At 45.7% G+C, this 26,179-nt stretch overlaps 1 protein-coding gene across 3 annotated transcripts in view; it reads right to left on the reverse strand.

The window, feature by feature from the left end:
- The window catches only part of ASMTL (acetylserotonin O-methyltransferase like), a 57,703-nt gene extending 51,548 nt beyond the window's left edge, over nucleotides 1-6,155 (reverse strand). The window contains exons 1-2 of one of the 3 annotated variants that reach the window (XM_037899509.2): nucleotides 5,913-6,106; nucleotides 2,588-2,719 (exon numbers count right to left, since the gene is read on the reverse strand). In XM_037899509.2, coding sequence (XP_037755437.1) covers nucleotides 2,588-2,719; nucleotides 5,913-6,005 — 225 coding nt within the window. In that variant the 5' untranslated portion in view covers nucleotides 6,006-6,106. Of the gene's footprint in view, nucleotides 1-2,587; nucleotides 2,720-5,912 lie in introns of all 3 variants that reach the window. The other 2 variants (XM_007063230.4, XM_043537747.1) reach the window with 2 other exon arrangements.
- Nucleotides 6,156-26,179: the final 20,024 nt, after the last annotated feature.

Below are 26,179 nucleotides of genomic sequence, written 5' to 3' on the forward strand. Positions count from 1 at the left end.
ACACTGTAGCTTTACCGCTTGGAAGGTATTGATCCAAATATATCTAGGAAGGAGCTGAAGTCTATGCATCCTTAACAGAATTGTAATCAGTTACATCTGTGAAAAACCAAGGAAAGCAAGGACTGTGGGCAGAAATAACTGAGGGTATGATTTTGCCTGCATAACTTGTACTGATGATGAAGTGCACCCAGGAAAGAACCCAACTCAACTCTCAAGCACAGGTTGAGTTTCAAGGCTGCCAGTTACAAAAAAACCCCTTTTTTGTAATAAGCCAAGTGTATTGGATACGGAAATCATTGAAACACATTAACAATGAGTCCCAAAATGCCATTTTTATGGAGTTACTATTCAGATGCCCTTAAGTGTACTTGCATACCCCTCAACCACCTGAATTTAAACATATCCAGACATTAATAGGAGTTCTAAGGTTTCGTTTTATAGAATTCTCTCAGCCCTTTCCTTTTTCCCTCTCCCTGCTCTCAAACTGCAAAGTGTTCTGATTTTGTCCAGGATTTTTTGCTTGCCTACATTTCATTTGGATGCTTTCTGACCCTAACCCTACAGTTTATCATTTAATGATGTAACGTGGCTGAGACTTACATTTATTCATTATTCGTGATAGACACGACTGTTGATATAAACTTACTTCTTACGGCGGTTTGTTTTCATGAATAGAGAAGGCTCTAGTCTTAATATATTAGGTAAGAGTTAATACAGCAAATGAGAGGAGGAACTCTACTGGGAAACAGTATAAGATTTGATATCATAATAGAAAGTGACAGAGCTAACATACTGATTAGTTTTAAATGGTACAGCTACATCAGGGGTTCTCAAACTGGGGGTCAGGACCCTACAGCGGGTTGCAAGGTTATTACCTTGGGGGTAACGAGCTGTCAGCCTCCACCCCAAACCCCGCTTTGTCTCCAGCATTTATAATGGTGTTAAATATAAAAAAAAAAGTGTTTTTAATTTAGGGGTGGGGGTCACACTCAGAGGCTTGCTATGTGAAAGGGGTCACCAGTACAAAAGTTTGAGAACCACTGAGCTACATCCATATGCTACTTAACGAAATCCTGTATATAGGAAGCACTCAAAATCCTTCTGGATGGACTTAAGAAAATTATGAAGTAGCAGGAAAATTTTTAATAGTATTCCACAATTAAAGTCCACTATATTCTTGTTAAGGTTTGAAATCCACTGCCCTAATATCACACCATAGTCTGAAAAAGAAAGTGACAGAAACAGATATGAATCTGTGTAATCATTTACATAGGAGATAATTCAATATTTGCTCAGACAGTGTCATTTGGCAACGGTGTTGGTATGGCGCATTCAGTATAGGTGAATCGATCTCAGAAAAGGATTAGTCTCTATTCCTCCCTTCCAGAGGAAGGTCATTAAGAAAATATTTGCAGATCCACACCAATAGCAAATGACATCCTATAAGAATTTTTTTTAAAACCTAATCAGTTCGGCTTCAGGCTTGGTTGTGGCACAGAACCAGCCTTAATCACTGTGGTGGAGCACATTAGGGCAGTAGGCAGAAGTCTAATATCTATGCTGATGCTGATAAATCTAATACTAGATTTCGACAACACTGATCACAAGACTCTATTGGCTTGACTATAGGACTAGTGGAGAGGCAGACCAAGTTGCCTTAGTTCAGGGATCGGCAACCTGTGGCACGCGACCCGTCAGGGAAATCCACTGTCGGGTCAGGACGGTTTGTTTACCTGCCACATCCACAGGTTCAGCCGATCGCAGCTCCCGCTGGCCACGGTTCACCGCTCCAGGCCAATGCGGGCTGGGGGAAGCGGCGGTCAGCACATCCCTCGGCCCACGTTGCTTCCTGCAGACCCCATTGGCCTGGAACAGCGAACCGCGGCCACTGGGAGCTGCGATCAGCTGAACCTCCGGACGCTGCAGGTAAACAAACTATCCCGGCCCCCCAGCAGATTTTCCTGATTGGCCGCGTGCCAAAGGTTGCCGATCCCTGCCTTAGTTCATTGTTTTCAGAAAGAGGTCAGAGGGCTGTCTGCTGGGCAGCTGGTTTTTTGCTTCATTTATGAAGGCTCACACTGCTCACTCCAGTCACACTTCTTGTTCACGCAATATTTGAAGCCAACCACAGATTGCAAGGCATTATGGGTTACAGTATCATCGGCATGCTGATGACAGTCAGATCTGTATCTCCTCATAGGACCTAAATAGAATTGCATCTCTGCTCACCAAGTGCCTGGAAATCCTGGACAAAGTCTAACTATCTCAGACTCAATTTGGATAGTTAGCTGTTGGCAGGACTTGGCGATTATACCTCAATTTAGAGCTTCTGCCTGCTGTCAGAGCTGTCTGTAATCGCTGTTTTGGCCTTTCACAAACTGAAGGCACTGGCGTTCCTTTTAGCAAGTCTAGCCCATTTCAACAGGTAGTTGCCACAACAGTGACATAGGGGAAAATGTGTCTGTTTGCTTAAAGGATGCAAATGCATCTGTATATTTACTACCTTACAAGTGCACGTAACAGTAATAAATAGTGAGAACACCACACAAACACAAGATTTGATTATTGAAATAGCTGACAGACTCACTAGATGCATTCTATTTGCCACTTCAAGTGCCTTCTGCTTTGCTGTTTCTATGGCATACTCATAAGGGACTGCAAAAGATGACTTCTCAAGTGTCTCTTTAAACCAGGATGGAACTACCTCAAATCGGAGACCCTAAAATATACAAAGGAAAGGCAATGTAGTGAGCATCATCAAATGTTCTGGAAGGAACCTGTAAAAGCAAAAGATTAAGTGGATTTTGCTCTTTTTTTAGGTCTATTTCCTTTACGGTGCAAATTACATTTAATTATGCAAATAGTAAATTAGAATAGAATGGAAGCTAACCTGAGAAATATCAGTGAAAACTATCTAGTTATTTATTTTTAAAAATTAACCTACTATAAAATGCCATGTGTCTTCAAGAGAGGAAGAAAAAGATAGATATTGATAACAACATATAACCAAACTGTAGAATTACAAAACTATTGCAAACATTACAGTCTAGTCCAAATATTGCAGACTTCACTCATTCTATCAGCAGTATGCAATCAAAATTAAAACCGAAACAAATAACAAACCTAAATTCCCATTGTGTGCCTTTCATCTGAGAAGAAAAAACCCTGTTGCACTGAATTGTTTTGAATTTACTCTTAATATGCAAATATCTCAAAATAAAGGCAAGAAAATCTATCCACGAAAAACAAGTTTTACACTTGGAGTACTTATAATCATTTTACTCTTGCACGTAACCACCTAACCACAAATGCATGACATCTCTCTCCTTTAGGGTTTTCTATTACACCCATCATTGTAGTATCTGTGGGCTTCTCACGTAAATTAGATCAGTGTGGTGAAGTCTTCAGTGACTATAATCTTGGCATTTACTTGTGCTGCACTGTGGATAAATCGGTATGAGTTTTGCGACACAACATTTAACTGAAACACAACTATCAAATGTATGCTTAGATGTAAATATTCACATGTAGCCAGAAATATACATATTAGATTTGTCACAGCAACCTGGTTAGCTTTCTGGATTTTTTCCCCCTAATTCCTGCCTCCAAACTACAGGTTCAATCTTGTTTCACCAGTGACTTAAATGAAAGCAGGATTTCATCCTCGGACGCAATCTATGGTATGTTTGGATAGAGGGGAAGAAAGTGTGGCTGAGAAAAAGCATAAGTGAAAAAGTTTTTCTGGATTATGTGATGTGATCTAGTGCAAACATACCCTCCTCCCCCGCAAATAAAACACTAACATTGTTTGTGTTTTTACTTCTACCAATCACCATTAATGTGAAGTACTGATCAAAATGTGTGTAACACAATTCTTTATATGAAGTGTAAAAATAAAAAAATATAAGTCCCATGGATACTATGACACTGTATGACTAACATTAACACTTAACGGGGTTTTTCCAAAAGTCCTGAAGGGCAGCAATGCAAAACCAATACACAGGGCCACAACTGTAAATTCACCAGTTAACACAGCTGAGACTCTGGCACCGCGTATTCTATTCCAGTGCTACTCAAAGTGGTGGTCTGCAGACTGGTGCCGGTCCGTGAGCCATTGGCTACCGGTCTGCACGCACATTGGAAAAAAAAAATTGTTGGTCCCCCACATCAGATAGCTTGAGAAACACTGGTCTATTCTTAGGTTTCAGAGTAACAGCCCTGTTAGTCTGTATTCGCAAAAAGAAAAGGAGTACTTGTGGCACCTTAGAGACTAACCAATTTATTTGAGCATAAGCTTTCGTGAGCTACAGCTCACTTCATCGGAGGCATACTGTGGAAAACACAGAAGATGTTTTTATACATACAGACCATGAAAAAATGGGTGTTTATCACTACAAAAGGTTTTCTCTCCCCTCACCCCACTCTCCTGCTGGTAATAGCTTATCTAAAGTGATCACTCTCCTTACAATGTGTATGAAAATCAAGGTGGGCCATTTCCAGCACAAATCCAGGTTTTCTCCCCACCTTGTGCACCCTTTTCACTGACAGCTGACAACAGTAACAAGATAAAACATGTTACCAGGGGTGAAAGTAACTTAAAGGACTTACTGGTACTCCAGAGTCCGGGGGGGGGGGGGGGGGGGGGGGGGAAATGGCCTCGACCGGAAGAGGCGGGGCCGGGCCCTTTAAATCAAGATTTAAAGGCCCCAGGGCTGCGGCTGGGAGCCCCGGGGCCTTTAAATCACCCCCAGAGCTACAAGCTGCAGAGGCGGCTGGGAGCCCCGGGACTCGGGGGCAATTTAAAGGCCCCGGCTGTCGCTACCACAGCGGAGCTCCAGGCCCTTTAAATCATTGCTGGAGCCCTACTGCTGCTACCCCGGGGGCTCTTGCAGCGGGGCTCGGATGGCGCTTTAAAGGCCCGGGGCTCCCCACAGCGGCCCTTTAGAGCGCCAGCCTGGGGAAGCCGATCCGGTCCAGCATGGCATACTGGCTTTTGCCGGTACACCGAACCGGACCGGACCAGCTTACTTTTACCTCTGCATGTTACTATTTTAGCTGCATTCCCTACTGCAAACATCCCCCCCCCTCTGACCTTTGTTGCATGTATTGAGACCACCCCATAGCTTGACCTAACAAGTTTCACATCCTATATCTGGGAATTGGCATCACCCAATGGCATGTTCCTAAGAACTTCATTTTGTTCAGCTTCCTTGCCCCAGCCACACCAGCAGGCTACTTCCCAGCTGCATAACCTGACTCCCGCCCCAAGACTCTGCTCAAGCGCAATTTATTTAAAAATATTCGCAAAAAGAAAAGGATTACTAGTGGCACCTTACTAGTGGCGATAAATTGGCACTCACGAAAGCTTATGCTCAAACAAATTGGTTAGTCTCTAAGGTGCCACAAGTCCTCCTTTTCTTTTTGCGATTACAGACTAACACGGCTGCTACTCTCAAACCTTTAAAAATATTGTTCTTCTGGTCACATAAGCCCACAAACACATGTCTTTCAACTTTAAAAACGTCAAGACATCAACAACAGGGAAGGGGGGAATAACGGCCCCTTGGCAGACTGTTAAACCACTCTCCTGTCTGTGCACAGAGAGTCCAGCTGCTGCAGGGGCATTTCCAGGGAGCGATGGTGGGGGGGGCTCGAGCATTGGGAAGTGTAGGTCTCCACCGCAATTAGACAACCGGGGCTGGCCGACGGGGCCAGCTGACTGGGGCTGGTCAATTGCTGTGTAGACTTCAGCTCTAGCACCCTCCCACCTCCCCGGGTGCAGCCCCAGGCAATGAAACAGCGCCGGTGTCCGAGCGCCGTGCGGACTTTGCAGCGTAGACACACTCCGAGTGACCTCAGCCCTCCATCGCCCGCAGCGGCAGGGGGCCCAGGCGGCGCTGCCCCGGACTCACCACGTTGGCGAGGATCTCCTGCCGCCGGGGGGAGGCGCTGGCCAGCACCACCCTCTTGCTGACCAGCTTCCCGATCACCGGGTTCAGCGCCATGGCTGCGGCGAGGCCCGGGATCTCCCCCGCACGGCCCTGAGGCTCAGCAGCGCCAGGAAACCCGCAGCGCCGGGGCGGGGGCGGGGGCGGGGGAGGGGGGGCGAGGAGCGGCGCGTTTATACGGCGCGGCGAGCAGGGAGGAGCGGGGTGGTGGGAGGGGGAAGGCGGGCCCGGCGCTCTGCACTGGGCGGGAGCCGCGTGCTCTGCTGAGGCTCCTGGCGGAGACCGGGGGAAGCTGGCCACGTTCGAAATGGGACGGACAGACAGACACTTAGCTACACAAAATATTCCTGCCAGGTAGCTGGCGGGAATGGAGAGACAGACGGCTGGAAAGTTGGATACGGGGGCGGATTTAGTCCAGGAGTGTCAGTCCTGCAGTTTTCAACTTCCACCTGCAGTATTGGGAACCTCAAGTGCTTAAAAATCGTTATTCAGGCCCCAGAATCAAGAGCCTGGTTTAAAACGTGTGCGATTAAAAGGAAAATACATACAGGGTTACTTTCTGGTTTCGGAAGCCTTAGGGCTTACATTTTCAGCCTTTTTTCTGACACCACAACGGCTAGATTTTATTTATTTTTATTTATTTATTAATGAATACTGACCTTCACCTGGTTTCAGAGTAACAGCCGTGTTAGTCTGTATTCGCAAAAAGAAAAGGAGTACTTGCGGCACCTTAGAGCCTAACCAATTTATTTGAGCATAAGCTTTCGTGAGCTACAGCTCACTTCATGGGCTGCATACTGTGGAAAGTGTAGAAGATCTTTTTATACACACAAAGCATGAAAAAATACCTCCCCCCACCCCACTCTCCTGCTGGTAATAGCCCATCCAAAGCGATCACTCTCCTTACAATGTGTACGATAATCAAGTTGGGCCACTTCCAGCACAAATCCAGGTTTTCACCCCCCCCCCCCCCCACACACACACAAACCAGCAGGAGAGTGGGTTTGGGGGGGGGGGGGGTGACAACCTGGATTTGTGCTGGAAATGGCCCAACTTGATTATCATACACATTGTAAGGAGAGTGATCGCTTTAGATAAGCTATTACCAGTAGGAGAGTGGGGTGAGGGGAGGTATTTTTTCATGCTTTGTGTGTATAAAAAGATCTTCTACACTTTCCACAGTATGCATCCGATGAAGTGAGCTGTAGCTCACCAAAGCTTATGCTCAAATAAATTGGTTAGTCTCTAAGGTGCCACAAGTACTCCTTTTCTTTTTGACCTTCACCTGCAAACTCTTGATTCCAGCTGCTGAGGCTTGCAGAAAAATGCCAAATCACATGAGACTTTTGATGAAACTGTGAGTTGGCAATACTGCAATCTCTGCAGGATGTTTTCCTTTGAGCTGGTCTACACTACACACTTCAGTAAAACTATGTTGCTCAACCCTGAAAAGGGAGGTGGCTTAACTACACTGATGGGAGAAGCTCTCCTGTCCTGTTCACATAGGAGTGTCTTCACTAATGTGCTACAGCAGCTTTTTAAGTGTCAGCCTGCTCTGAGTCCCATGGGGTGATCAAGATACATGGCTGTAAGGGACTAGTTTGATCTTTAACTGTTCATTTCCCAACTTATTTCCAGTGTTTGAGTACTTTAGAAGATGTAGAATTTTTTAACATCTTTAGATAATATCTTCATGAAGTGAGCTGTAGCGCACGAAAGCTTGTGCTCGAATAAATGTGTTAGTCTCTAAGGTGCCACAAGTACTCCTTTTCTTTTTATCTTCATCCTTGATTCTTACGTCACATGATGCTGAATGTGAGGGTTTGCACACCCTATATATTTTTTTTTTCAAAATAAAAATCCTAAACATACATTTGCAAGAAATTTCTAGACATGGAACTGATTAATATTTTCATTATCTGTCCTTATGCCAACTCAGTTACAAATAATCATGGAAAATCATTAAAGGGTTTATGCAGGTGGATACTAATCAAAATCGCAAATGAAGACCACTTGTAGGTATGCATAAATAAGTGGGGAAATAGCTTTCAAAATAAGCATCACTACAAAAGTGATAGAATTTTCGTTTGGCAACAATTATAGGAAATTCAGACAAAAGATAAAATTTCTGCAACCATAAAATGTGCAGCAATTGTTTTCCAGAAGTGAGACTGAAACAGCTGTAAATGATGGAGTCCAGATATCGCAGCCCCTCATCCATCTTCTTAAGGGCCAGATTTTGAGCTCTTCACTCCTGTTGATGAGCAATTCCTCATACAATTAGTCTCACCAAAGTGAATGGAAATGTCCATGTGAGTACTTTCGCAGATTTTTGAAGTCAGAAAGGATTATTATGATCATTTAGTCTGACCAGTTTCTCACCAGTGGGAACAGAGGAGTCACAATCAGGCCTTATAGGTAGGTGAAAGTTTTGCACTGAAGTTCAGATTCATCCTCAATAACTTTCAAGCAGCGATGCTGTGTCCTTTTCTTAATGGGCTTATTAACAGTCATAGGGTTAAATATTCCACTTTTATTTAAAAAATTCATACACCCTCCAGGCAGTAAATTAGAATATCAATTTGTACTGTAACTATGAAAGGGTTCCATAACCAAGAGCAGTGCCTCAGTATTCCTGGGCTAAGGATCATATCAGTGGGCAATGTAATTCTAAACATCAGAACAAAATAACATGGGAATGGGAGATTTCTTTTCATGACAGCAATGAGTGACGTGTTTGAGAAAGGATAATGACTGTAGTTAGAAAAGATTAGTGTTTGACTTTAAAGCTGCTTTAGCTCAAACCTTAAAATAAAAACAGCAATTAAAAGAAAAACTCTAAGGAACTTGTACTGAATTAAAAAAGGAAAGAAAATGCCCAGACTCACTTCAATTGTTATCCTAGACCTACGTTACTAAAAGCAATGGATTCTCCTTTCGCTCTGTCAAACTTACCCCACAGAAAAGCATTTAGGGAGTATTAGCTTTGGGAAGAGACCCTGGCAGTTCCATGGGAACTATAAAGCCAAAGGACTGGAGAGGGTGTGAGAAATGAGGGGAAGAAGGCCGTAGGTGCTGTGCCTGCCACAGATCTCCTGAAATCCACACAGATCTTGTAAGAGCCATGAGTTTTGGGTCCAAAACCACGGCTACTTCTTCAGGATTGTAGAGTGTGACACCCCTTCCCACACTTCCAAATAAAATAATAATTATAATACTTGAAAGAGATGTTGCAGAAATAGAATGCACAATGTTTTTTAATTTGCAGTTCTAATGGTATCACATGAAAGAATTATACCTGATAAGAGCCCTGTCAAGGCTGCTGCCAAGATACTTTTGAAAGAGTACTCTATCCCTATCCCCATGCCCATAAGTATTAATATCAGACCAAATCCTAATAAGTGCATAGCATCTGCTGAGCTGCTGCAACTCCCCATTGAAATTAATGGAATTCAAATAATCAGTTCTTCTTGGGATTTGGACCATAATAATTATGGATCCAAAGTCATTATTTCACACAATACCCCATATGATTTCAGGATATGATATTGTATTTCGGTGCTGTGCTGCTGTAGAGTGCAGAGTTGTTTAAATAGTGCTTGTATTAATCAAAAGTTTGAAAGATTTTTTTCCTCCCTACTGCTAATCAACCTGACTCCATAGTTACTTATGATGGTGTATATGTGGCAAAGTTCAAATATCCGTATGATAACAAGCTAAGCGATGTCACATAAGCTAACACAGAGATGAGAAGTAGATGAGTCTCACATTTACATTTTTGATTTCTGAAAATTTATTATTGACAGGTAACCATTATAAACACTCAGTTGCAGATTTTCAGAAATCAAAAGGTATAAATGTGTGAGATTCCAGTGAGCTGACTGAGATGAAGAACATTGACAGCAGTAGTTATTGGAAACGTGGCTGCCTACTCTAGATATGCTGGTCAAAGATTAGCTCATCCAAGGTTAGTTGTGAAACTGTCAACTTTTTCAAATACCTACTGTATTTTGAAAAAAGCAAGGTAAGAATTAGAGATGAATGGAAAGTTCTGAATTGTAAAGGCTTTTGCTATACTGTAAGATTGGTATTGCAGTTTTATATCTCTTCCTTTTTGCCTATGTTCTTACACAATGCTTATCATTGTGGTAACTGTGAAATATCAGAGAATGTTTTAAGGGCCAAATTCTACACTCATTTACACCTGTGTAAATTCAGAGTAACCTTAGATTTACTGGATTTACTTTACTTGGGTACAGTGTCTCTGCAAACACTGAAACTTCCTTATCAGGAGAACTATGCAGTTCCACTACACAGAGATGGCAGGATGCCAAGGGAGGTGCTACAAGGGGAGATACAGTAGAACCTCAGAGTTACGAACACCCGAGTTACGAACTGATGATCAACCACACACCTCATTTGGATCCAGAAGTATGTAATCAGGCAGCAGCAGAGAACAACAACAACAACAGGTGGCAACTACACTACAGGACTGTGTTAAATGTAAACTACTAAAAAAATAAAGGGAAAGTTTACAAAAAAGATTTGACAAGGTAAGGAAACAGTTTCTGTGCTTGTTTCATTTAAATTAAAATGGTTAAAAACAGCATTTTTCTTCTGAATAGTAAAGTTTCAAAGCTGTATTAAGTCAATGTTCAGCTGTAAACTTTTGAAAGAACAACCATAACATTTTGTTCAGAGTTACAAACATTTCAGAGTTGCGAACAGCTTCCTTTCCTGAGGTGTTTGTACTCTGAGGTTCTACTGTATGTGTTACACTGTTAACCACAATATTCAGCTTTGCAATGAGAACTTTGTTTATTCTGGGAATCCAAATGTTTGCCTGGTAAGAGCTTCTTTTAAGAGCTCACCCTACTGCATTCTCAAAGGGGCAGCTCCCATTTCTCTTGCAATTATTATACTGCTTTGTGCTAGAGAACACCAAACCCCTAAGATACCAGTAGTGTGCCAGGTGTACCATCACCCGCAGGCAAGCACTGTAGATGCTTTGGCAGTTAGGCCGTGTTGTAGGATCCAGCCCTGGTGGGTCCCATAACCACTCAGATACAGGGCTAAGGGAAAGGGTAGTTTACTAGGGCTGGCAGGAAAGGGAAAGATTGCAAATACAGTGGTACAAAGATTTAAACAGTGACAGTTCAAGGTGAAAAATAGTGGTTGTTGGAGTCCATGTGGGATTCATGTGGAGTCCATGTGGGATCCAGTCAAGAATCAGGGCTCTTCATGCCTAGTGCCTAAGGTGCCCTCTCCACTCTAGTCTCTATTCTAGCAAATAAAAGCTTGCAGGTTTCCAAGCCAGGCTCACTTGTTATGTGTCTCTCTTAGGAGGCCCCTCTGCACTGTCTCCTGCCTAGTTGCTGCAGTTGATCACATGTATGGCGGTATCACGTGTATATATAGAAATGTGGTCATAGATGGGTGCCTAAAGTTAGTACATTTGAAAGTCATGCCATGCTTAGGGGAGAAGCCCCTGAGAGGAAGGATGGTCAAATAATTAGGGTGTTAACCTTTGACTCTGCAACAGACTTCCTGTGTGACCTTGGACAAGTCTCTTAGTCTCTGTGTGTGAATTCCCCATCTGTACGAGCACAATACCACTTCCCTACAGTAGAGACTGTGAAATGCTTAGATACTTTGGGAATGGGGGCCATAGATAGGTACCTAAATATGGATTTAGGGTCTAGCTCCTCAAAGGCATTTAGGGGCCTAATTCCCATTGAGACCAATGAGAGTTAGGTGCTTAAATAGCTTGAGGGTCTGGATGTGAGAGCCTAATTTTAGGCACCCACATTTGGAATTTTTTGACCTATGGTAAGTTTCAAAAACAGGGTTCAGAATCCCATACTGCAATGGATGGGCCAATCATTCCTTTCATAGCCTACAATCTGTTTCCCAAAAAGCCAAGGAAATCATTGCGTATGATCTTACACCCTGAAGAGTTGTAGGCCCTTTCTTCTTGGATTTCCCTGCTCAGAACAGTACTCCCCAAAGGCTCTGGGTGAATAGTGCTTAATCTATTACCTTTCTTATCCCAAAGGTGACTCTCTGTGAATGTTTTGATACTGTCTGCTCTAAAGTCATTTAACCATGCAGCTGAACTGCTGAGGTTCTGCACCAGAATAGATCTGTTCACAAAAGGTAATATAGTCAATCTCTTTTAAGGATCGGGTTTGCCTTTGAAGGCAAATTTTATCTTGACAGGGCCATGGGCATTGGCTGTTCAATCTCCTTTACAGCAATAATTTTGGGGGGAGCTGTCTGTGTACAACTTCTGAATTCTGTTTGACATTGGGGGACTCTTTATGTGTATCTGTGTCAGACTGCAGACTCCATTCTGAATGAGGGGCTTGCTGCCTTCTCTGTTGTTCTTTTACCTCCAAGGAATGGTGGCACAGGGCTAACAACAGGAGGTCATGAAATCTTGATGGGGCCAATGTTGCCAACTCTCATGATTTTTTTGCAAAGCGACAGGATTTTGGCTGTGGCTGGAGCCAGCCTCACTGTGACACAATAACATCCAGTCCACTAGTGAATTTGAGTGCTACTTGGGGGGAAATCCCCTCTTCGTTACCTGCCCCACTTGCCCACCTCCTGGGGCAGAGCAACCAATTAGAGTTACAGAAAGCTGTCTCCCTCCCCTCAGCAACCTGAAGCCATTCTCACAGGAGGAGAAAGGAGAGGAAGGAGCTAAAGAGTGCAGCAGCTCAGGGTGGCTCTGTTCCCACCTCTCACCTACCCTGCTGTGAGCAATGGGGATGGTTCTTCTCCTCCCCCATGCAGCACTCAGCCTGCAAAGAGTTAGAGCAGGGGTTGGCAACCTTTCAGAAGTGGTGTGCCGAGTCTTCATTTATTCAGTTTAATTTAAGGTTTCACATGACGGTAATACATTTTAATGTTTTTTAGAAGATCTCTCTCCCTATAAAAGTCTATATATTATATAACCATTGTTGTATTGTAAAATAAACAAGGTTTTCAAAATGTTTAAGAAGCTTCATTTAAAATTAAATTAAAATGTTGATCTTATGCCGCCAGCCTGCTCAGCTCACTGCTGGTCTGGGGTTCCGTTCACCTAGGCCAGCAGCAGGCTGTGCGGTGCCGGCGGCCGGGACCCCAGACCGGCAGTGGGCTGAGTGGGGCCGGCGGCCGGGACCCCAGACCGGCAGTGGGCTGAGTGGGGCCGGCGGCCGGGACCCCAGACCGGCAGTGGGCTGAGTGGGGCCGGCGGCCGGGACCCCAGACCGGCAGTGGGCTGAGTGGGGCCGGCGGCCGGGACCCCAGACCGGCAGTGGGCTGAGTGGGGCCGGCGGCCGGGACCCCAGACCGGCAGTGGGCTGAGTGGGGCCGGCGGCCGGGACCCCAGACCGGCAGTGGGCTGAGTGGGGCCGGCGGCCGGGACCCCAGACCGGCAGTGGGCTGAGTGGGGCCGGCGGCCGGGACCCCAGACCGGCAGTGGGCTGAGTGGGGCCGGCGGCCGGGACCCCAGACCGGCAGTGGGCTGAGTGGGGCCGGCGGCCGGGACCCCAGACCGGCAGTGGGCTGAGTGGGGCCGGCGGCCGGGACCCCAGACCGGCAGTGGGCTGAGTGGGGCCGGCGGCCGGGACCCCAGACCGGCAGTGGGCTGAGTGGGGCCGGCGGCCGGGACCCCAGGCCGGCAGTGGGCTGAGTGGGGCCGGCGGCCGGGACCCCAGGCCGGCAGTGGGCTGAGTGGGGCCGGCGGCCGGGACCCCAGGCCGGCAGTGGGCTGAGTGGGGCCGGCGGCCGGGACCCCAGGCCGGCAGTGGGCTGAGTGGGGCCGGCGGCCGGGACCCCAGGCCGGCAGTGGGCTGAGTGGGGCCGGCGGCCGGGACCCCAGGCCGGCAGTGGGCTGAGTGGGGCCGGTGGCCGGGACCCCAGACCGGCAGTGGGCTGAGTGGGGCCGGTGGCCGGGACCCCAGACCGGCAGTGGGCTGAGTGGGGCCGGTGGCCGGGACCCCAGACTGGCAGTGGGCTGAGTGGCTCAGCCCGCTGCTTCTCAGGGGTTCCATCTGCCGGCTCCTGCTAGCCGGGATCCCAGCTGCTGAACCCACTCAGCCCACTGCCGGTCTGGGGTCCCGGCCCTGCCCACATACAGTGGGTACCTACCTTCTCCCTGGTTCTGGCCCATTCTCTTCCTCTGTCTCTCTGCACTGAGCTGAGGGGTGAAGGAGCAGGCCGGGGATTGGGGTGTAGGGTCTGGCCAGGAGCTAGAATGAGGGAGGAGACTCAGGGTTGGGGCAGGAGGTTTGGGTGTGGAGAGCTTACCTGGGCAGCTCCCATTTGGTGGGAGGGGTGCAGGTGGGTATGTGGGGTGGGTGGTGCCGGAGCTCCCATTTGGTGGGAGGGGTGGGGATGCAAGAGTCAGGATGTGGGGGGTGCATGGGCTGTGGGGGGGTGCAAGAGTCAGGGCAGAGGGCTGGGGGCCTGTGAGGGGAGTGCAGGTGTCAGGGCATGGGGTGTGGGGGACCTGGGTATGTGTGGGGGTGCCAGAGTCAGGACTGGGGTTGGGGGGGGGGCGGGGGGATGAAGGAGTCAAGCAGAGGGCTGGGTGTGTGTGAGGGGGGGTACAGGGCTCAGGGCAGGGGCCTGCAGGGCTCAGGGCTGGCTGTGTGTGTGTTGGGGGGGGGTCATGGGGTGCTCACAGCAGGGGGTATGCCCTGCTTCTACCCTACCCCCCCTTCTCCAAGGCCCTGCCCCCACTTCTTCTCTGCCTCCTCCGGGAGCAGCAAGCACGCTGACCCCGTTCCTCCCCTACCCTCTGGCAAGGGCAATCAGCTGATCGGCGGCAGGGAGGGACAGAGAGGAGGAGGAGGAGGAGGGGCAGGAACCCAGCACACTGCAGGATGAGGCAGGGAAGCTAGCAGAACCAAGCTTCTGCCACCTGCCCCTTGCCCCCGTGGGAGGGGGCGGAGAAGAGCGAGTCGGGCTAGGCAGGGCAGCATTTTTAATGGCACTCTGCTGCTGCCCCGGGAGGCAGCAGCGTGCCATTAAAAATGGGCTCGCATGCAGTCTTTGGCACGCGTGCCATAGGTTGCCAACCCCTGAGTTGGAGAAAGCTTGGGCAGGAGAGTGGAAGGGCACTGATTGCAGAGGTCAGAGTGAGAGAGTGTATGATTCGGAGGTTTCAGAGTAGCAGCCGTGTTAGTCTGTATTCACAAAAAGAAAAGGAGTACTTGTGGCACCTTAGAGAGACTAACCAATTTATTTGAGCATAAGCTTTTGTGAGCTACAGCTCACTTCATCGGATGCATAAAGTGGACAATGCAGTGAGGATGTTTTATACACACAGACGATGAAAAAATGGGTGTTTATCACTTCAAAAGGTTCTCTCCCCCACCCCACTCTCCTGCTGGTAATAGCTTATCTAAAGTGATCACTCTCCTTACAATGTGTATGATAACCAAGGTGGGCCATTTCCAGCACAAATCCAGGGTTTAACAAGAACGTCTGAGGAAGGGGAAGCGGGGGGAGCGGGGAAGGGAAAAACAAGGGGAAATAGGCTTGAATAGAGACTGGCAATGGTTAAGTTAATTGTATCCAATTTGCAAATGAATTCCAATTCAGCAGTCTCTCGCTGGAGTCTGGTTTTGAAGTTTTTCTGTTGTAATATCGCAACTTTCATGTCTGTAATCGCGTGACCAGGGAGATTGAAGTGTTCTCTGACTGGTTTATGAATGTTATAATTCTTGACATCTGATTTGTGTCCATTTATTCTTTTACGTAGAGACTGTCCAGTTTGACCAATGTACATGGCAGAGGAGCATTGTTTGCACATGATGGCATATATCACATTGGTAGATGTGCAGGTGAATGAGCCTCTGATAGCGTGGCTGATGTTATTAGGCCCTGTGATGGTGTCCCTTGAATAGATGTGGGCACAGTTGGCAACGGGCTTTGTTGCAAGGATAGGTTTCTGGGTTAGTGGTTCTGTTGTGTGGTATGTGGTTGCTGGTGAGTATTTGCTTCAGGTTGGGGGGCTGTCTGTAGGCAAGGACTGGCCTGTCTCCCAAGATTTGTGAGAAGGATGGGTCGTCCTTCAGGATAGGTTGTAGATCCTTGATAATGCGTTGGAGAGGTTTTAGTTGGGGGCTGAAGGTGACGGCTAGTGGCATTCTGTTATTTTCTTTGTTAGGCCTGTCCTGTAGTAGGTGACTTCTGGGTACTCTTCTGGCTCTGTCAATCTGTTTCTTCACTTCAGCAGGTGGGTATTGTAGTTGTAAGAATGCTTGATAGAGGTCTTGTAGGTGTTTGTCTCTGTCTGAGGGGTTGGAGCAAATGCGGTTGTATCGTAGAGCTTGGCTGTAGACAATGGATCATGTGGTGTGGTCTGGGTGAAAGCTGGAGGCATGCAGGTAGGAATAGCGCTGTATTACAACAGAAAAACTTCAAAACCAGACTCCAGCAAGAGACTGCTGAATTGGAATTCATTTGCAAATTGGATACAATTAACTTAGGTTACCTTGCATAATGACTTAACCATTCCCAGTCTCTATTCAAGCCTATTTCCCCTTGTTTTTTCCTACCCCCACCCCTCCACTGTTCCTTAGATGTTCTTGTTAAACCCTGGATTTGTGCTGGAAATGGCCCACCTTGATTATCATACACATTGTAAGGAGAGTGATCACTTTAGATAAGCTATTACCAGCAGGAGAGTGGCGTGGGGGGAGAGAAAACCTTTTGAAGTGATGAACACCCATATTTTCGTGGTCTGTGTGTATAAAACATCCTCACTGCATTTTCCACTTTATGCATCCGATGAAGTGAGCTGTAGCTCACGAAAGCTTATGCTCAAATAAATTGGTTAGTCTCTAAGGTGCCACAAGTACTCCTTTTCTTTTTATGATTCGGAGGAGAGCCACATACAGAGGGGGCGCCCAGACTCCTCAAATGTCTCTACCCTAAGCCCAAAGCTCAATGCTCAAGAGCTATGAGGAAACTGAGGCAGAAAAATATGTACAGATGTGTTTATTATTTGGTCTAGATCAGGGGTTCTCAATTTTTTCTTTCTGAGGCCTCCCCCAATGTAATAACTTCATGACCAACCTGTGACACAACTGTTTTTCTTTATATCCAATAGATTAAAAGCTGTATTAAGTGGATAGTTATTCAGTTAAGCACACACACACACACACACATATATATATATATATAATATAAAAAAGAAACGGATATATAGGTACAAAAATAAAAAACTGAATATTGTTTGTTTTACTTAGTGTGAAACTTTTGCTGGTCAACAATTCTGTGAAGACATGGAGGGTATCTTCAACAAGCATACGTGTATGTCATGGTCAGTGTTCATCATGGGTCAGCTTCAGCCCCGGGGGCAGGGCTCGGGCTTCAGCAAGTCTAACACCAGCCCTTCTCTCTGGTTTATTTTGGTGGACCTCCTGAAACCTGCTCACAGCCCCCCAGGGGGCTGCAGACCCCCGCTTGAGAACCGCAGGTCTAGATCCCTGTATTTCTTGTGCTAGTTAATGTAAAGAGTAATTGTTTTAGAATCCTGTGCAAAGTCTGACTTTGCATCTTCTGGCTTGCACTGTCACATTCCCCTGAAGTAGTAAGGTGTAAACCCAGGGTGCCAACAAGGGTGAAGATTTGCCAGTGGTGTGCTTAAACTTCTGAGGAGTCAGCACTAATCACAGGGCCTGGGCAGTTGAACCACTGGGTCTCAGTTCTCAGAAGGTGCTAGACAGAGGATCTGCACCCTGAGAGATGCCTAGAGACCCTAGCCGGGGCAGTGCCTGGACTCTGTTCAGACTCAAGAAGCTTCAAGAGCTCACAGGAGCCTGGTGATACGGGCCCCAAACACAACCACCTGGTGAATGTCCAGGGGGAATGCTCTATGTGTGAGAGAGTCATTCAGTGTCCTTGTAACAGGTTGTGCTCACCACCATGGCGCCTCCTACTGGCTGCTCTGGGAATTAGCTCTCTCCATCAGCAGGGCACCCTCCTCTTGTGATGTCTCACTCTCCATCACTGCTTCTCCATCATCTCCACTGTCTGTGGGGACCCGTGTCACACCTGGACCACAGCATCCTCTTCAGGACACAGCCCGCTGGCTGTGCCCCAACTCAATTGTTTCCCCTCTTCCGGGGAAATCAGCAGTCCTTGGCCAAGCTTCTCACCACAGTGGCAAACTGCAGCCCCTAGTCCAGCCCTCGCTCAGGGGAAAACTGCAGTTCTTTGGCTGGCCACTTCCCTTAGAAGCCAGTGGGGCAAAGGTGGGGGTCAAGGCCCACCCGCTACTCTGGCCCCAACCCAGGGACCCTATAGTTGACAGCCACTCACTGCCTCTCCTTCCCCTCTGCTGCTACCTGCTTTCCCTGGGCCACTTTCCCATAGCCCCAGTACCTACTCAGCCCCTGTATCAAGGCCACAGGCTGGAGCTTCGCTATCTCCCCTGACCTGCCCAAAACTGCTCTGTCCCAGGTACTTCTCCCTCAAGCTCCAGGGAAAGACTAAACTCCTCTCTGCCTAGCAGCCCTTCTTATAGGACCCAGCCTGGCCCTGATTGGCTGCTTCTAAGCCTTCCTCTGATTGGCTGGGTTCTGCACAGCCATTCCAAGGGCTGCTATTAACCCTTTGCCAGCCAGTGAGGGGTATCTGCCCCGTCACAGTCCTTTATAGCTTTCAAGGCTTGTGAGCACTTTCTTGGAGTGGGAAGTAGCCAGGAAGACTGACTTGCCTTGGCTAGCACATTATCTCAATGATATTAGAACATAACATAAGAATGGCCATCCTGGGTCAGACCAAAGCCCAGTATCCTGTCTTCTGAGGGAATGAACAGAATAGGGCAATTATCAAATGATCCATCCCCTGTCATCCAGTCCCAGCTTCTGGTACTCTGTGGGTTATGGACATCCAGAGAATGGGGTGGGTTGCATCCCTGACCATCTTGGCTAATAGCCATTGATGGACCTATCCTCCATTAACTTATTTATTTTTTTTAACCCAGTTATAGTTTTGGCCTTTACAATATCCCCTGGCAACGAGTTCCACAAGTTGACAGTGTGTTGTGTTTTCTTTCTTGGGGCAATACTGTCAACATTAACTTACTTAGGGAAAATTCCCCCAGATTTCCAGGGGCTGAGAGGTTATGGTGAGGGACTCTACCTCAGCTCTACCACCTCTTTCTCTGCCCTCCCGCCCCACCAATCCACTCCTCCCAAACTGACAGGGAAGCTCAACTGCATATTGTGTGCACAATGGGCTGCTGATGGGTTGGCACGAAGGAGAAATATTATCTCAATGCTCTCCCACTTCTCTGTGACAGACATTTGGCCTTAAAGAGTTAGTTTCCACTACTTTCATCCCTATTGGTGGGAATGTTTTAGTTCCCCTATTTGGAAATGCCTCCAAATTGTTCTTTGTGTAAATATATCTGTATTCCCCCCACCCCTGTATTTTTTCTCCCAAGTCTTCCAACATCTTTTGATAGTCACATTCAGGACTTGTCTTCACTCCATTATTAGCTTGAATTATATAATAACTCAAGTGTTGCCCCAACCCGACGGTTGCGCACACACAAAATCTCTAGCATATGTATGGGTTAAAGCTTGCAGGATGCTGATATTCGGGCTAGTATTGCAGTGGAGATGCTAACGCTGCTCTGTGCTGCTAATCCAATAGTTTACATACTTTGCAGTGGGACTGCTCTCACTCAAGCTAGACTACAACATTTAAGTTAACAGTAACTTCAGTTAACTCTGCAATGAAGATAAACCCTCACGCTCATGCTAATTCTGACAGGGTTTCAATCATGTTATGGGTCTTTTGCGAGACAGACCAAATACATTTTATCTGAAGGTCCAGTTAATATTCTGGTTAGCCATAGAAATATAGTAATGTAAGGAGAAAATAGCATTGGTGAGTGGCAGCTAAGCTAACAGATCTATACTTTTTTTCTTGTTTGTCCTGTTAATTTTATAAAATGTACTCAGGAGGGCTTCAGATGGTCATTTTGCAATGTGCCTGAGAATGTAGACTATGAACAATGGAGAAAGTATGTTACAAATATCTTTTTTTAAGTGCTGGAGGTATTTTTTTCATGAAACTACAAAGCAGTTTGTTTGTGACATTTGTAACCACAAATGTTGCAATACTTTAACTGTACTTGCAGAGTTACACTGATTTCTGTAAAGAAAAAACCCCCAAACCAAAAACCAAACCAAACCATCAACAAGCCTTTAATTCTGCAGACATCAGGAAAATAGGCCAAATTCTGTTTTCTCAGTTAGACCTCTGCAACCACACTGAAGTTAATAGCTTTACATAGGTAAAACTAAGAGCTGAAACTAGCCCAATGTTTTTAAATATATTTCTTGTTTTAGTGACTCATCTTTCTAGTCTTCAAGGACAAAGAATTCCAGAATTAGTCACTAAAATAGTGTAAACCTTAAAACAAAATGACTCAGATTTTTTCTTTTCTTCTTATCAGATTAATTGTTATAAATGTAACTTTGTGTTTTCCAGAATGAAAACCATGAACTATGAGGAAAAAATACAGCTCCTACTCAGAAACAAATTAAATTAATAATTTGGCAAAATCAAATTATTGTCTGTATAACCAATGAAACAAACATTGTTTAAACTTAAAATTTGCACAGCAATTAGTCCATAAAACAGTTTAGATTCGGTATTTTGTGAAACAAAGAAGTTATTTAACTTTTAAAAGACTTCCTCAAGTTCCTCAAAGACTTTTACCTTGTACACTGTGATGGTCATAGGAAGAAAAATAGTGTAACTCCAGTAAAGGTCTTCTGCAAAGGATATTGGTGATGAAACATTTGTCAGTTCAGGCAAAATATTAACACTAATGTAAAATTAATTATTAGCCCTAACTCAATAGCTTCCTACACTTATGCATACCACCAGTATGTTCTTTTGTTTTTTCTAAATATCTACTCATTCAGTTAGCCACAAGATGGCAGTCTATTACTTCACTTTTCTCTATATCCCCCAAGCAGCTTAGCTTTCAAGTAACAATCGTAGCATAATTATAATTTCTTGTTCATTTCTCTTTAAAGTTTAAGGCCCCATTCTTGCAAACATTTATACACATGCTTGACTTTAAACATATGAGAAGTTAAGCATGTATGTAAGTGTTAGCAGGATGAAGGACATAAAGGGGCATAGTTAATAGCTTCATATTTAGGCTGTGTTGAGATTTGTAGCTGTAACAAGGATTAAGGACATAATCAAGCAAAGCACTTAAGCATGTGCATAACTTTAAGTATCTGAGTAGACCCATATCAAGGGCTAAATCCCTTTGTTAGATATGAAGATTAAAAACAAAACGTACACTACGTCCTCTTAGTTCACAGACAGTCTTCTAGGTTAGTAGTAAATCTGTTCAGTATCTTATTGATATGAAGGAGTTAAAAAATTCTTTTTAAAAAAATATGTCACCTGCTATCTAACATTTTATTTCTGTATCCCTCTAATATACAAATGGCTTGGTTTTGACCTTGAAAACTTTAGATACATTTATCTCCCCACAAAACCCCATGCACACTGGTATTCAAGATGAAAATATAGACAAATTGCATTATTCATCAGTACTGTTTAACTTTCTGTTTATGCAAAGGAAGCCAATAGATAAAGTAATGCCAGCTAGCTCCTTTGCCCCAGGCAGTCTCCAATGTCCATGTCCAGCGCCTCAGCTGATCACAGCTCCCTGCCTTGACCACTCCACAGTCTGCCCTGCTCCATGGTTCCAGCCCTTCACCTTGGATTCCTTCATACCTCCCTCACGTGCATTGCTCTTCTCCTTCCACAATCCTGCTAATGTGAATGCCAGGAAGAGAATGCCAGGCTGATCAGGCCTCCCAATTGGTCTTAGGACATCCACTAACCACAGAATCCTACCTCCTCACTCATCTCTGGCCCAGCAACAGCAATTAGGGGCCAGGAAAAAAACTGAGGCAAAATTTATGTTGACAGTGGAACTCCTAGCATCACTGGACAGGCATCTTCTCAAACTGGCAAAGCTGGCAGGCTGGTGACCTTGTCCTGCAGTCCTGGGCCAGTTAGTGGGAGGCGGCAGCAGAATGAGGCACTTAAGCAGAAATTGGGATGATGTGCTGGCTGGAGGCTGGCTGGGAATCAGGAATGGAGGCTGATAGAGTGGCTGGAGTGCAAGGGAGATGGGGCCAGCGTAGGTATAAAAGGAACTGGGATGGTTGAAATAAGAGACAGCACTTCCAGAAGTGTCCCTTTTTTCATTGAAAAACTTCAAAGTCTGACATTTTCAACCAGCTCCAAAAATGAGAAAACTTGTCACAAATTCTTTTTGTGAAAACCGTATTCCCTCGTTTAGTTGAAAAACTTTGAAGTTCAGAATTGTTGGACCAGCTTTACTCATCATACTTTAGATTTTCAGTGGGTCTAAGAGACTAAGTCATTTCAGTGGCATAATGTGGGGCTTGGAAGGCCAACCGGTCTAGTGGTTGGAGTACCTGGCTTCCTTCCCCTGCTTCTGTGATCAAGGTGCCTCAGTCTTTAAGGCCCTCTCACTCTACCAGGTCCCAACCATGGACATAGTTTGCGGGGCAGGGGAGGCATTGCTCCCCCCAAACTGCAAATATCAGGCAGGTACAGAATTTGTGCCCTCCCCTACCCACGCAGTTGGCCTGACTGAAGCTGCCGCTCCAAATACAGAAGTCAAACTATGCCTATGGTCCCAGCTCAAGGCCCTGTTTATTTCACTCTGAGTACTGAGTCTACAGCAGGGAGTCTACATTCACTGCCCAGGGCTACTTCCTATTGTTTCCCTTTTGTTTGGGGCATGGCCCTTATGGTCCTTATGGCTTGTCTCTTAGTAATGCCCCCTCATGGACCCTCGGTGGTATCCTGCTGTGGTCCCCAGATTTCTCCAGGCAGGGCAGCCATAAGTTTGGTGGGGTGCAAACCCCCCCACAAGGTCTCTGTGTTTCGGTCACCCTAGTTCCTCTCAGGCCAGGTGCTCCTAGGCATCTTTCTCTGTCTCTTTCAGCCAAGAAGACAGTGCTTCATCCCTGGTGGCTGCCTCAGTCCGCAAGCTTGTGATACTTTCCTCAGGCAGGGTGGCAGATGGCTCCTGCCTTTTCACCAGTCAGTCCCAAGCTCCCCTCCAGGCCTGACACTGGCTGCAGATATAACAGAGCAGGGCTAGCTGGGCCCAAAGGCTCTTCTTAACCCCTTCCAGGCTGGTGGGTGGTTCCTCTGCTTCACCACAATTGGCTTGTTTCTAACTATGATGTGAGAACTGAACACAATTGCCAGCAGCTCCTTCTGAACCAGAGTGTAATTTTCTTCCCCCAAATTTAGAAAGCCAATCTTAATGCTAATGGCTGGCCAGACAAACTTTGGACAGTTTTAATTAGATTAACCAAAGTGCGGATTTCTTTGGCTCACCTGTCAGAACTGCTTGTGGACCATGAAGGTCCCATTTTGAGTCCCAGCTATGGTAATGTACAGGCCTTACAGATAAGAGCAGCCAATCAAAAATGTTCAAAAATCATGAGATTGTTTGAAATAATAAATGTTGGGGTTTTTTTCTTTGCCTTCTGGTTTTTCATCCTTCACATTTTCAAGGTTTTCTCTTCTACCAGAAGAGCTAAAAAAATTTTAAATGACAGTTGAAGATTTTTGGGTAGTAGCATAATTCCAGCATAATTCTGGGGGCTTTAAGAAAAACACTGAACATCACAAAAAATAAAATCACAAAATTTGGCAACATTGAGGGATACCGGATAGGGGACTCTGATAATAATTATGTCTGCTTTAGTGTTTGTTCACCTGATGTCAGCCACAATACAAAGTGGAACTATATTTACTCATCAAATATTTACTGATGTATAGTTTAAAGACTTGTTAATTAGGTTTGGCAGCAGAGTTTGGCAGCATTTGGCAAGGTGAAGTTCAAAATCCACTTTGTCACTTTGTGAATACATGGAAGTGTATAGTGTGGGTCATGTTCTGCTCTTGGTTACATTGGCATAAATCCAGAGTTACCCCTGGAAGGCCCGGTATCTGCAGCATAATTGTGGTATGAGAACACACTATTGTTTATCAGTGTGGATGTGCACAAAATGTTCCAATTAGCTTTCAGAACCTTTCCCACTCCATCTTGGACTTTTTAAAATATTAACCCAAATCTCTGCTTTCTGTGGTGGCAAGTCCAACAAATGGGAGCTCTGTGGTCATATTCATTATGGCAGGGTGACATTAAATCTGAATTATCTGAGAGTTGCGGAAGCTTTGCTTTCCTGACCATTATAAAAATGACATCATATTTAATGTATGGTCACAAAATTACTTCATGGGCTACCATCAGTTTTGTTTGGGGGTTTTTTTGTGGGGGAGGGAGGGGGAGGTTGGACAAAGTTGTTCAGGAAGTCTGAGAACCTTACAATGCTTAGTCTCTCTTTTGACATCAATTATCAAAGGGTGTCTTTGACTGTTTGGGGAATATGTCTGTGTCCAGTTATGAATGTCGTTTGGTTCTATGAACACTAGTTGGAGCTGTGACAATCACTGTGAATTAGAACTTCCATTTTGGGACAGAACACAGATTATAGAATTGGCTACACTTGAAAGAATTTGCCAGTAGAGCTATACCAACAAATCTCCCTAGTGGAGATTTAACTTATACTGGCTAAAGAATTCTTTAATACCAGTTCCCCGAAAAAGTAAGCAATACTAGCAAACTGACTTTTTTACTGGCATGACTGCATCGACAGTTGGGCTTTTTCTGGTGTACTACATCAGTCAGAGGTGGGGGAGAAATCACATACCTGACCAAGATAGCTATGCCAGCAAAATGTATGTGTAGACCAGGCTGATGTCTGAGAAGCTGAAACAGTGCCATCTATCTTGAATAGCCCTACCCTGGAGGAGCAATAGGGGCTACTAGCGGAACCATTAACTGTTAGCAATGTTTATGCACAGCAGCCCAGAGAAGCGGGTAGGAGAATGGAAAAGCCTAGCATAAGAAGTGAAGCAGGAAAAGGTGTCAGAAATTGCTTTTAAAAGTAAAGCAAAGGGAGCGACCACTGCTGCAGGGGAGAAAAGGGAGTCTCTCCTAGCCAGAACATGGACAGACCTTGGACCAAGAGTAGAGATTAAATCAGTCTGGTGGGGGACTGCATTCAGGTGTTTGTTGTTTTGCTTAGATCTTTTGCTTTGTGCAGTCTAAGAGTAAAATGTGGGTTTAAGAAACTAAGGCTGTGTTCCTTACTTTACCTGCCATGTGGTCCTTGAACAGAGCAACTTGAGAAACTAGGGATCACCCAGCTAGGTGGACTCCGTGGGGCACATGTCTAAGTAACTGGGGACGGGGGGCTGTGGCACTGGTTCCAGGTTTTAGGTGGCTGATCAGCAGGGTCCTGCTGCCAAGAAGGATGTCAGACATGTAATCTGCACCTGTAGTGTGCACCTGCGTGACCCTCACCTAGGAAGAGTGACCAGTCACTGCCCAGACCCGGGGGGCTAAGGGATTGAGTGGTTTCACTCACAAGGTTGGTGTTGGTTCGGAGAATGGGACTAGACCAGGTTGCAACAGTGTCATCTATAAAGCCTTTTTGCACTTGATACATTGAACAATGTATACAATATAAATTAACACATATAACTGAATGTATTTTTGATGACTCTTTACCACTAAGGAACATCAAAAACTCACAGATACTGAACATTAATATTTATTTGCAAACTGCAATGAAATGAAGAAAAAATATACCGGAGTGTTGCTTCCATACAAGTGAGGAAAATCTGAATGTGGGTTTGCGCAAGAGAATACTACCCCTTTAAGGAACAGACAGGAGCCTATAGCTGGGGCAGCCTGGGGTGTAATCAAGAAGGCCTGGGCTATATAAATAGGCAGAGGAAGCCAAGTTAGGGAGAAGAGAGTAGAAGTTATGCATGGGGGAAGCTTCTCTCATGCTCTAGCAGAGCAGGCTCAGAGACTTTGTTTTATGGATCTTAAGCTTGGGAGCTCTGAACCAAGGTCCTGAGGTGAGGACCTTATGAATTGTTTTAATAGCTCCTGTTCTGAAGCCTTATTAAAAAGGGGAGGTGCTATTTGTTCATGTGCATTGGCTTCTCCTTTCCCCAGTCTGTTATAGTGAATGCAGTGTTGCCAGTTAGGGGAAATTAAGGTAGGGCGCACCTGTAGGGCCACACTGAGGGAGTGCAGGGACTGCCCAGGCCTTTGC

Source organism: Chelonia mydas, chromosome 1, assembly GCF_015237465.2.
Source record: "Chelonia mydas isolate rCheMyd1 chromosome 1, rCheMyd1.pri.v2, whole genome shotgun sequence".
NCBI classification, from domain to species: domain Eukaryota; kingdom Metazoa; phylum Chordata; order Testudines; family Cheloniidae; genus Chelonia; species Chelonia mydas.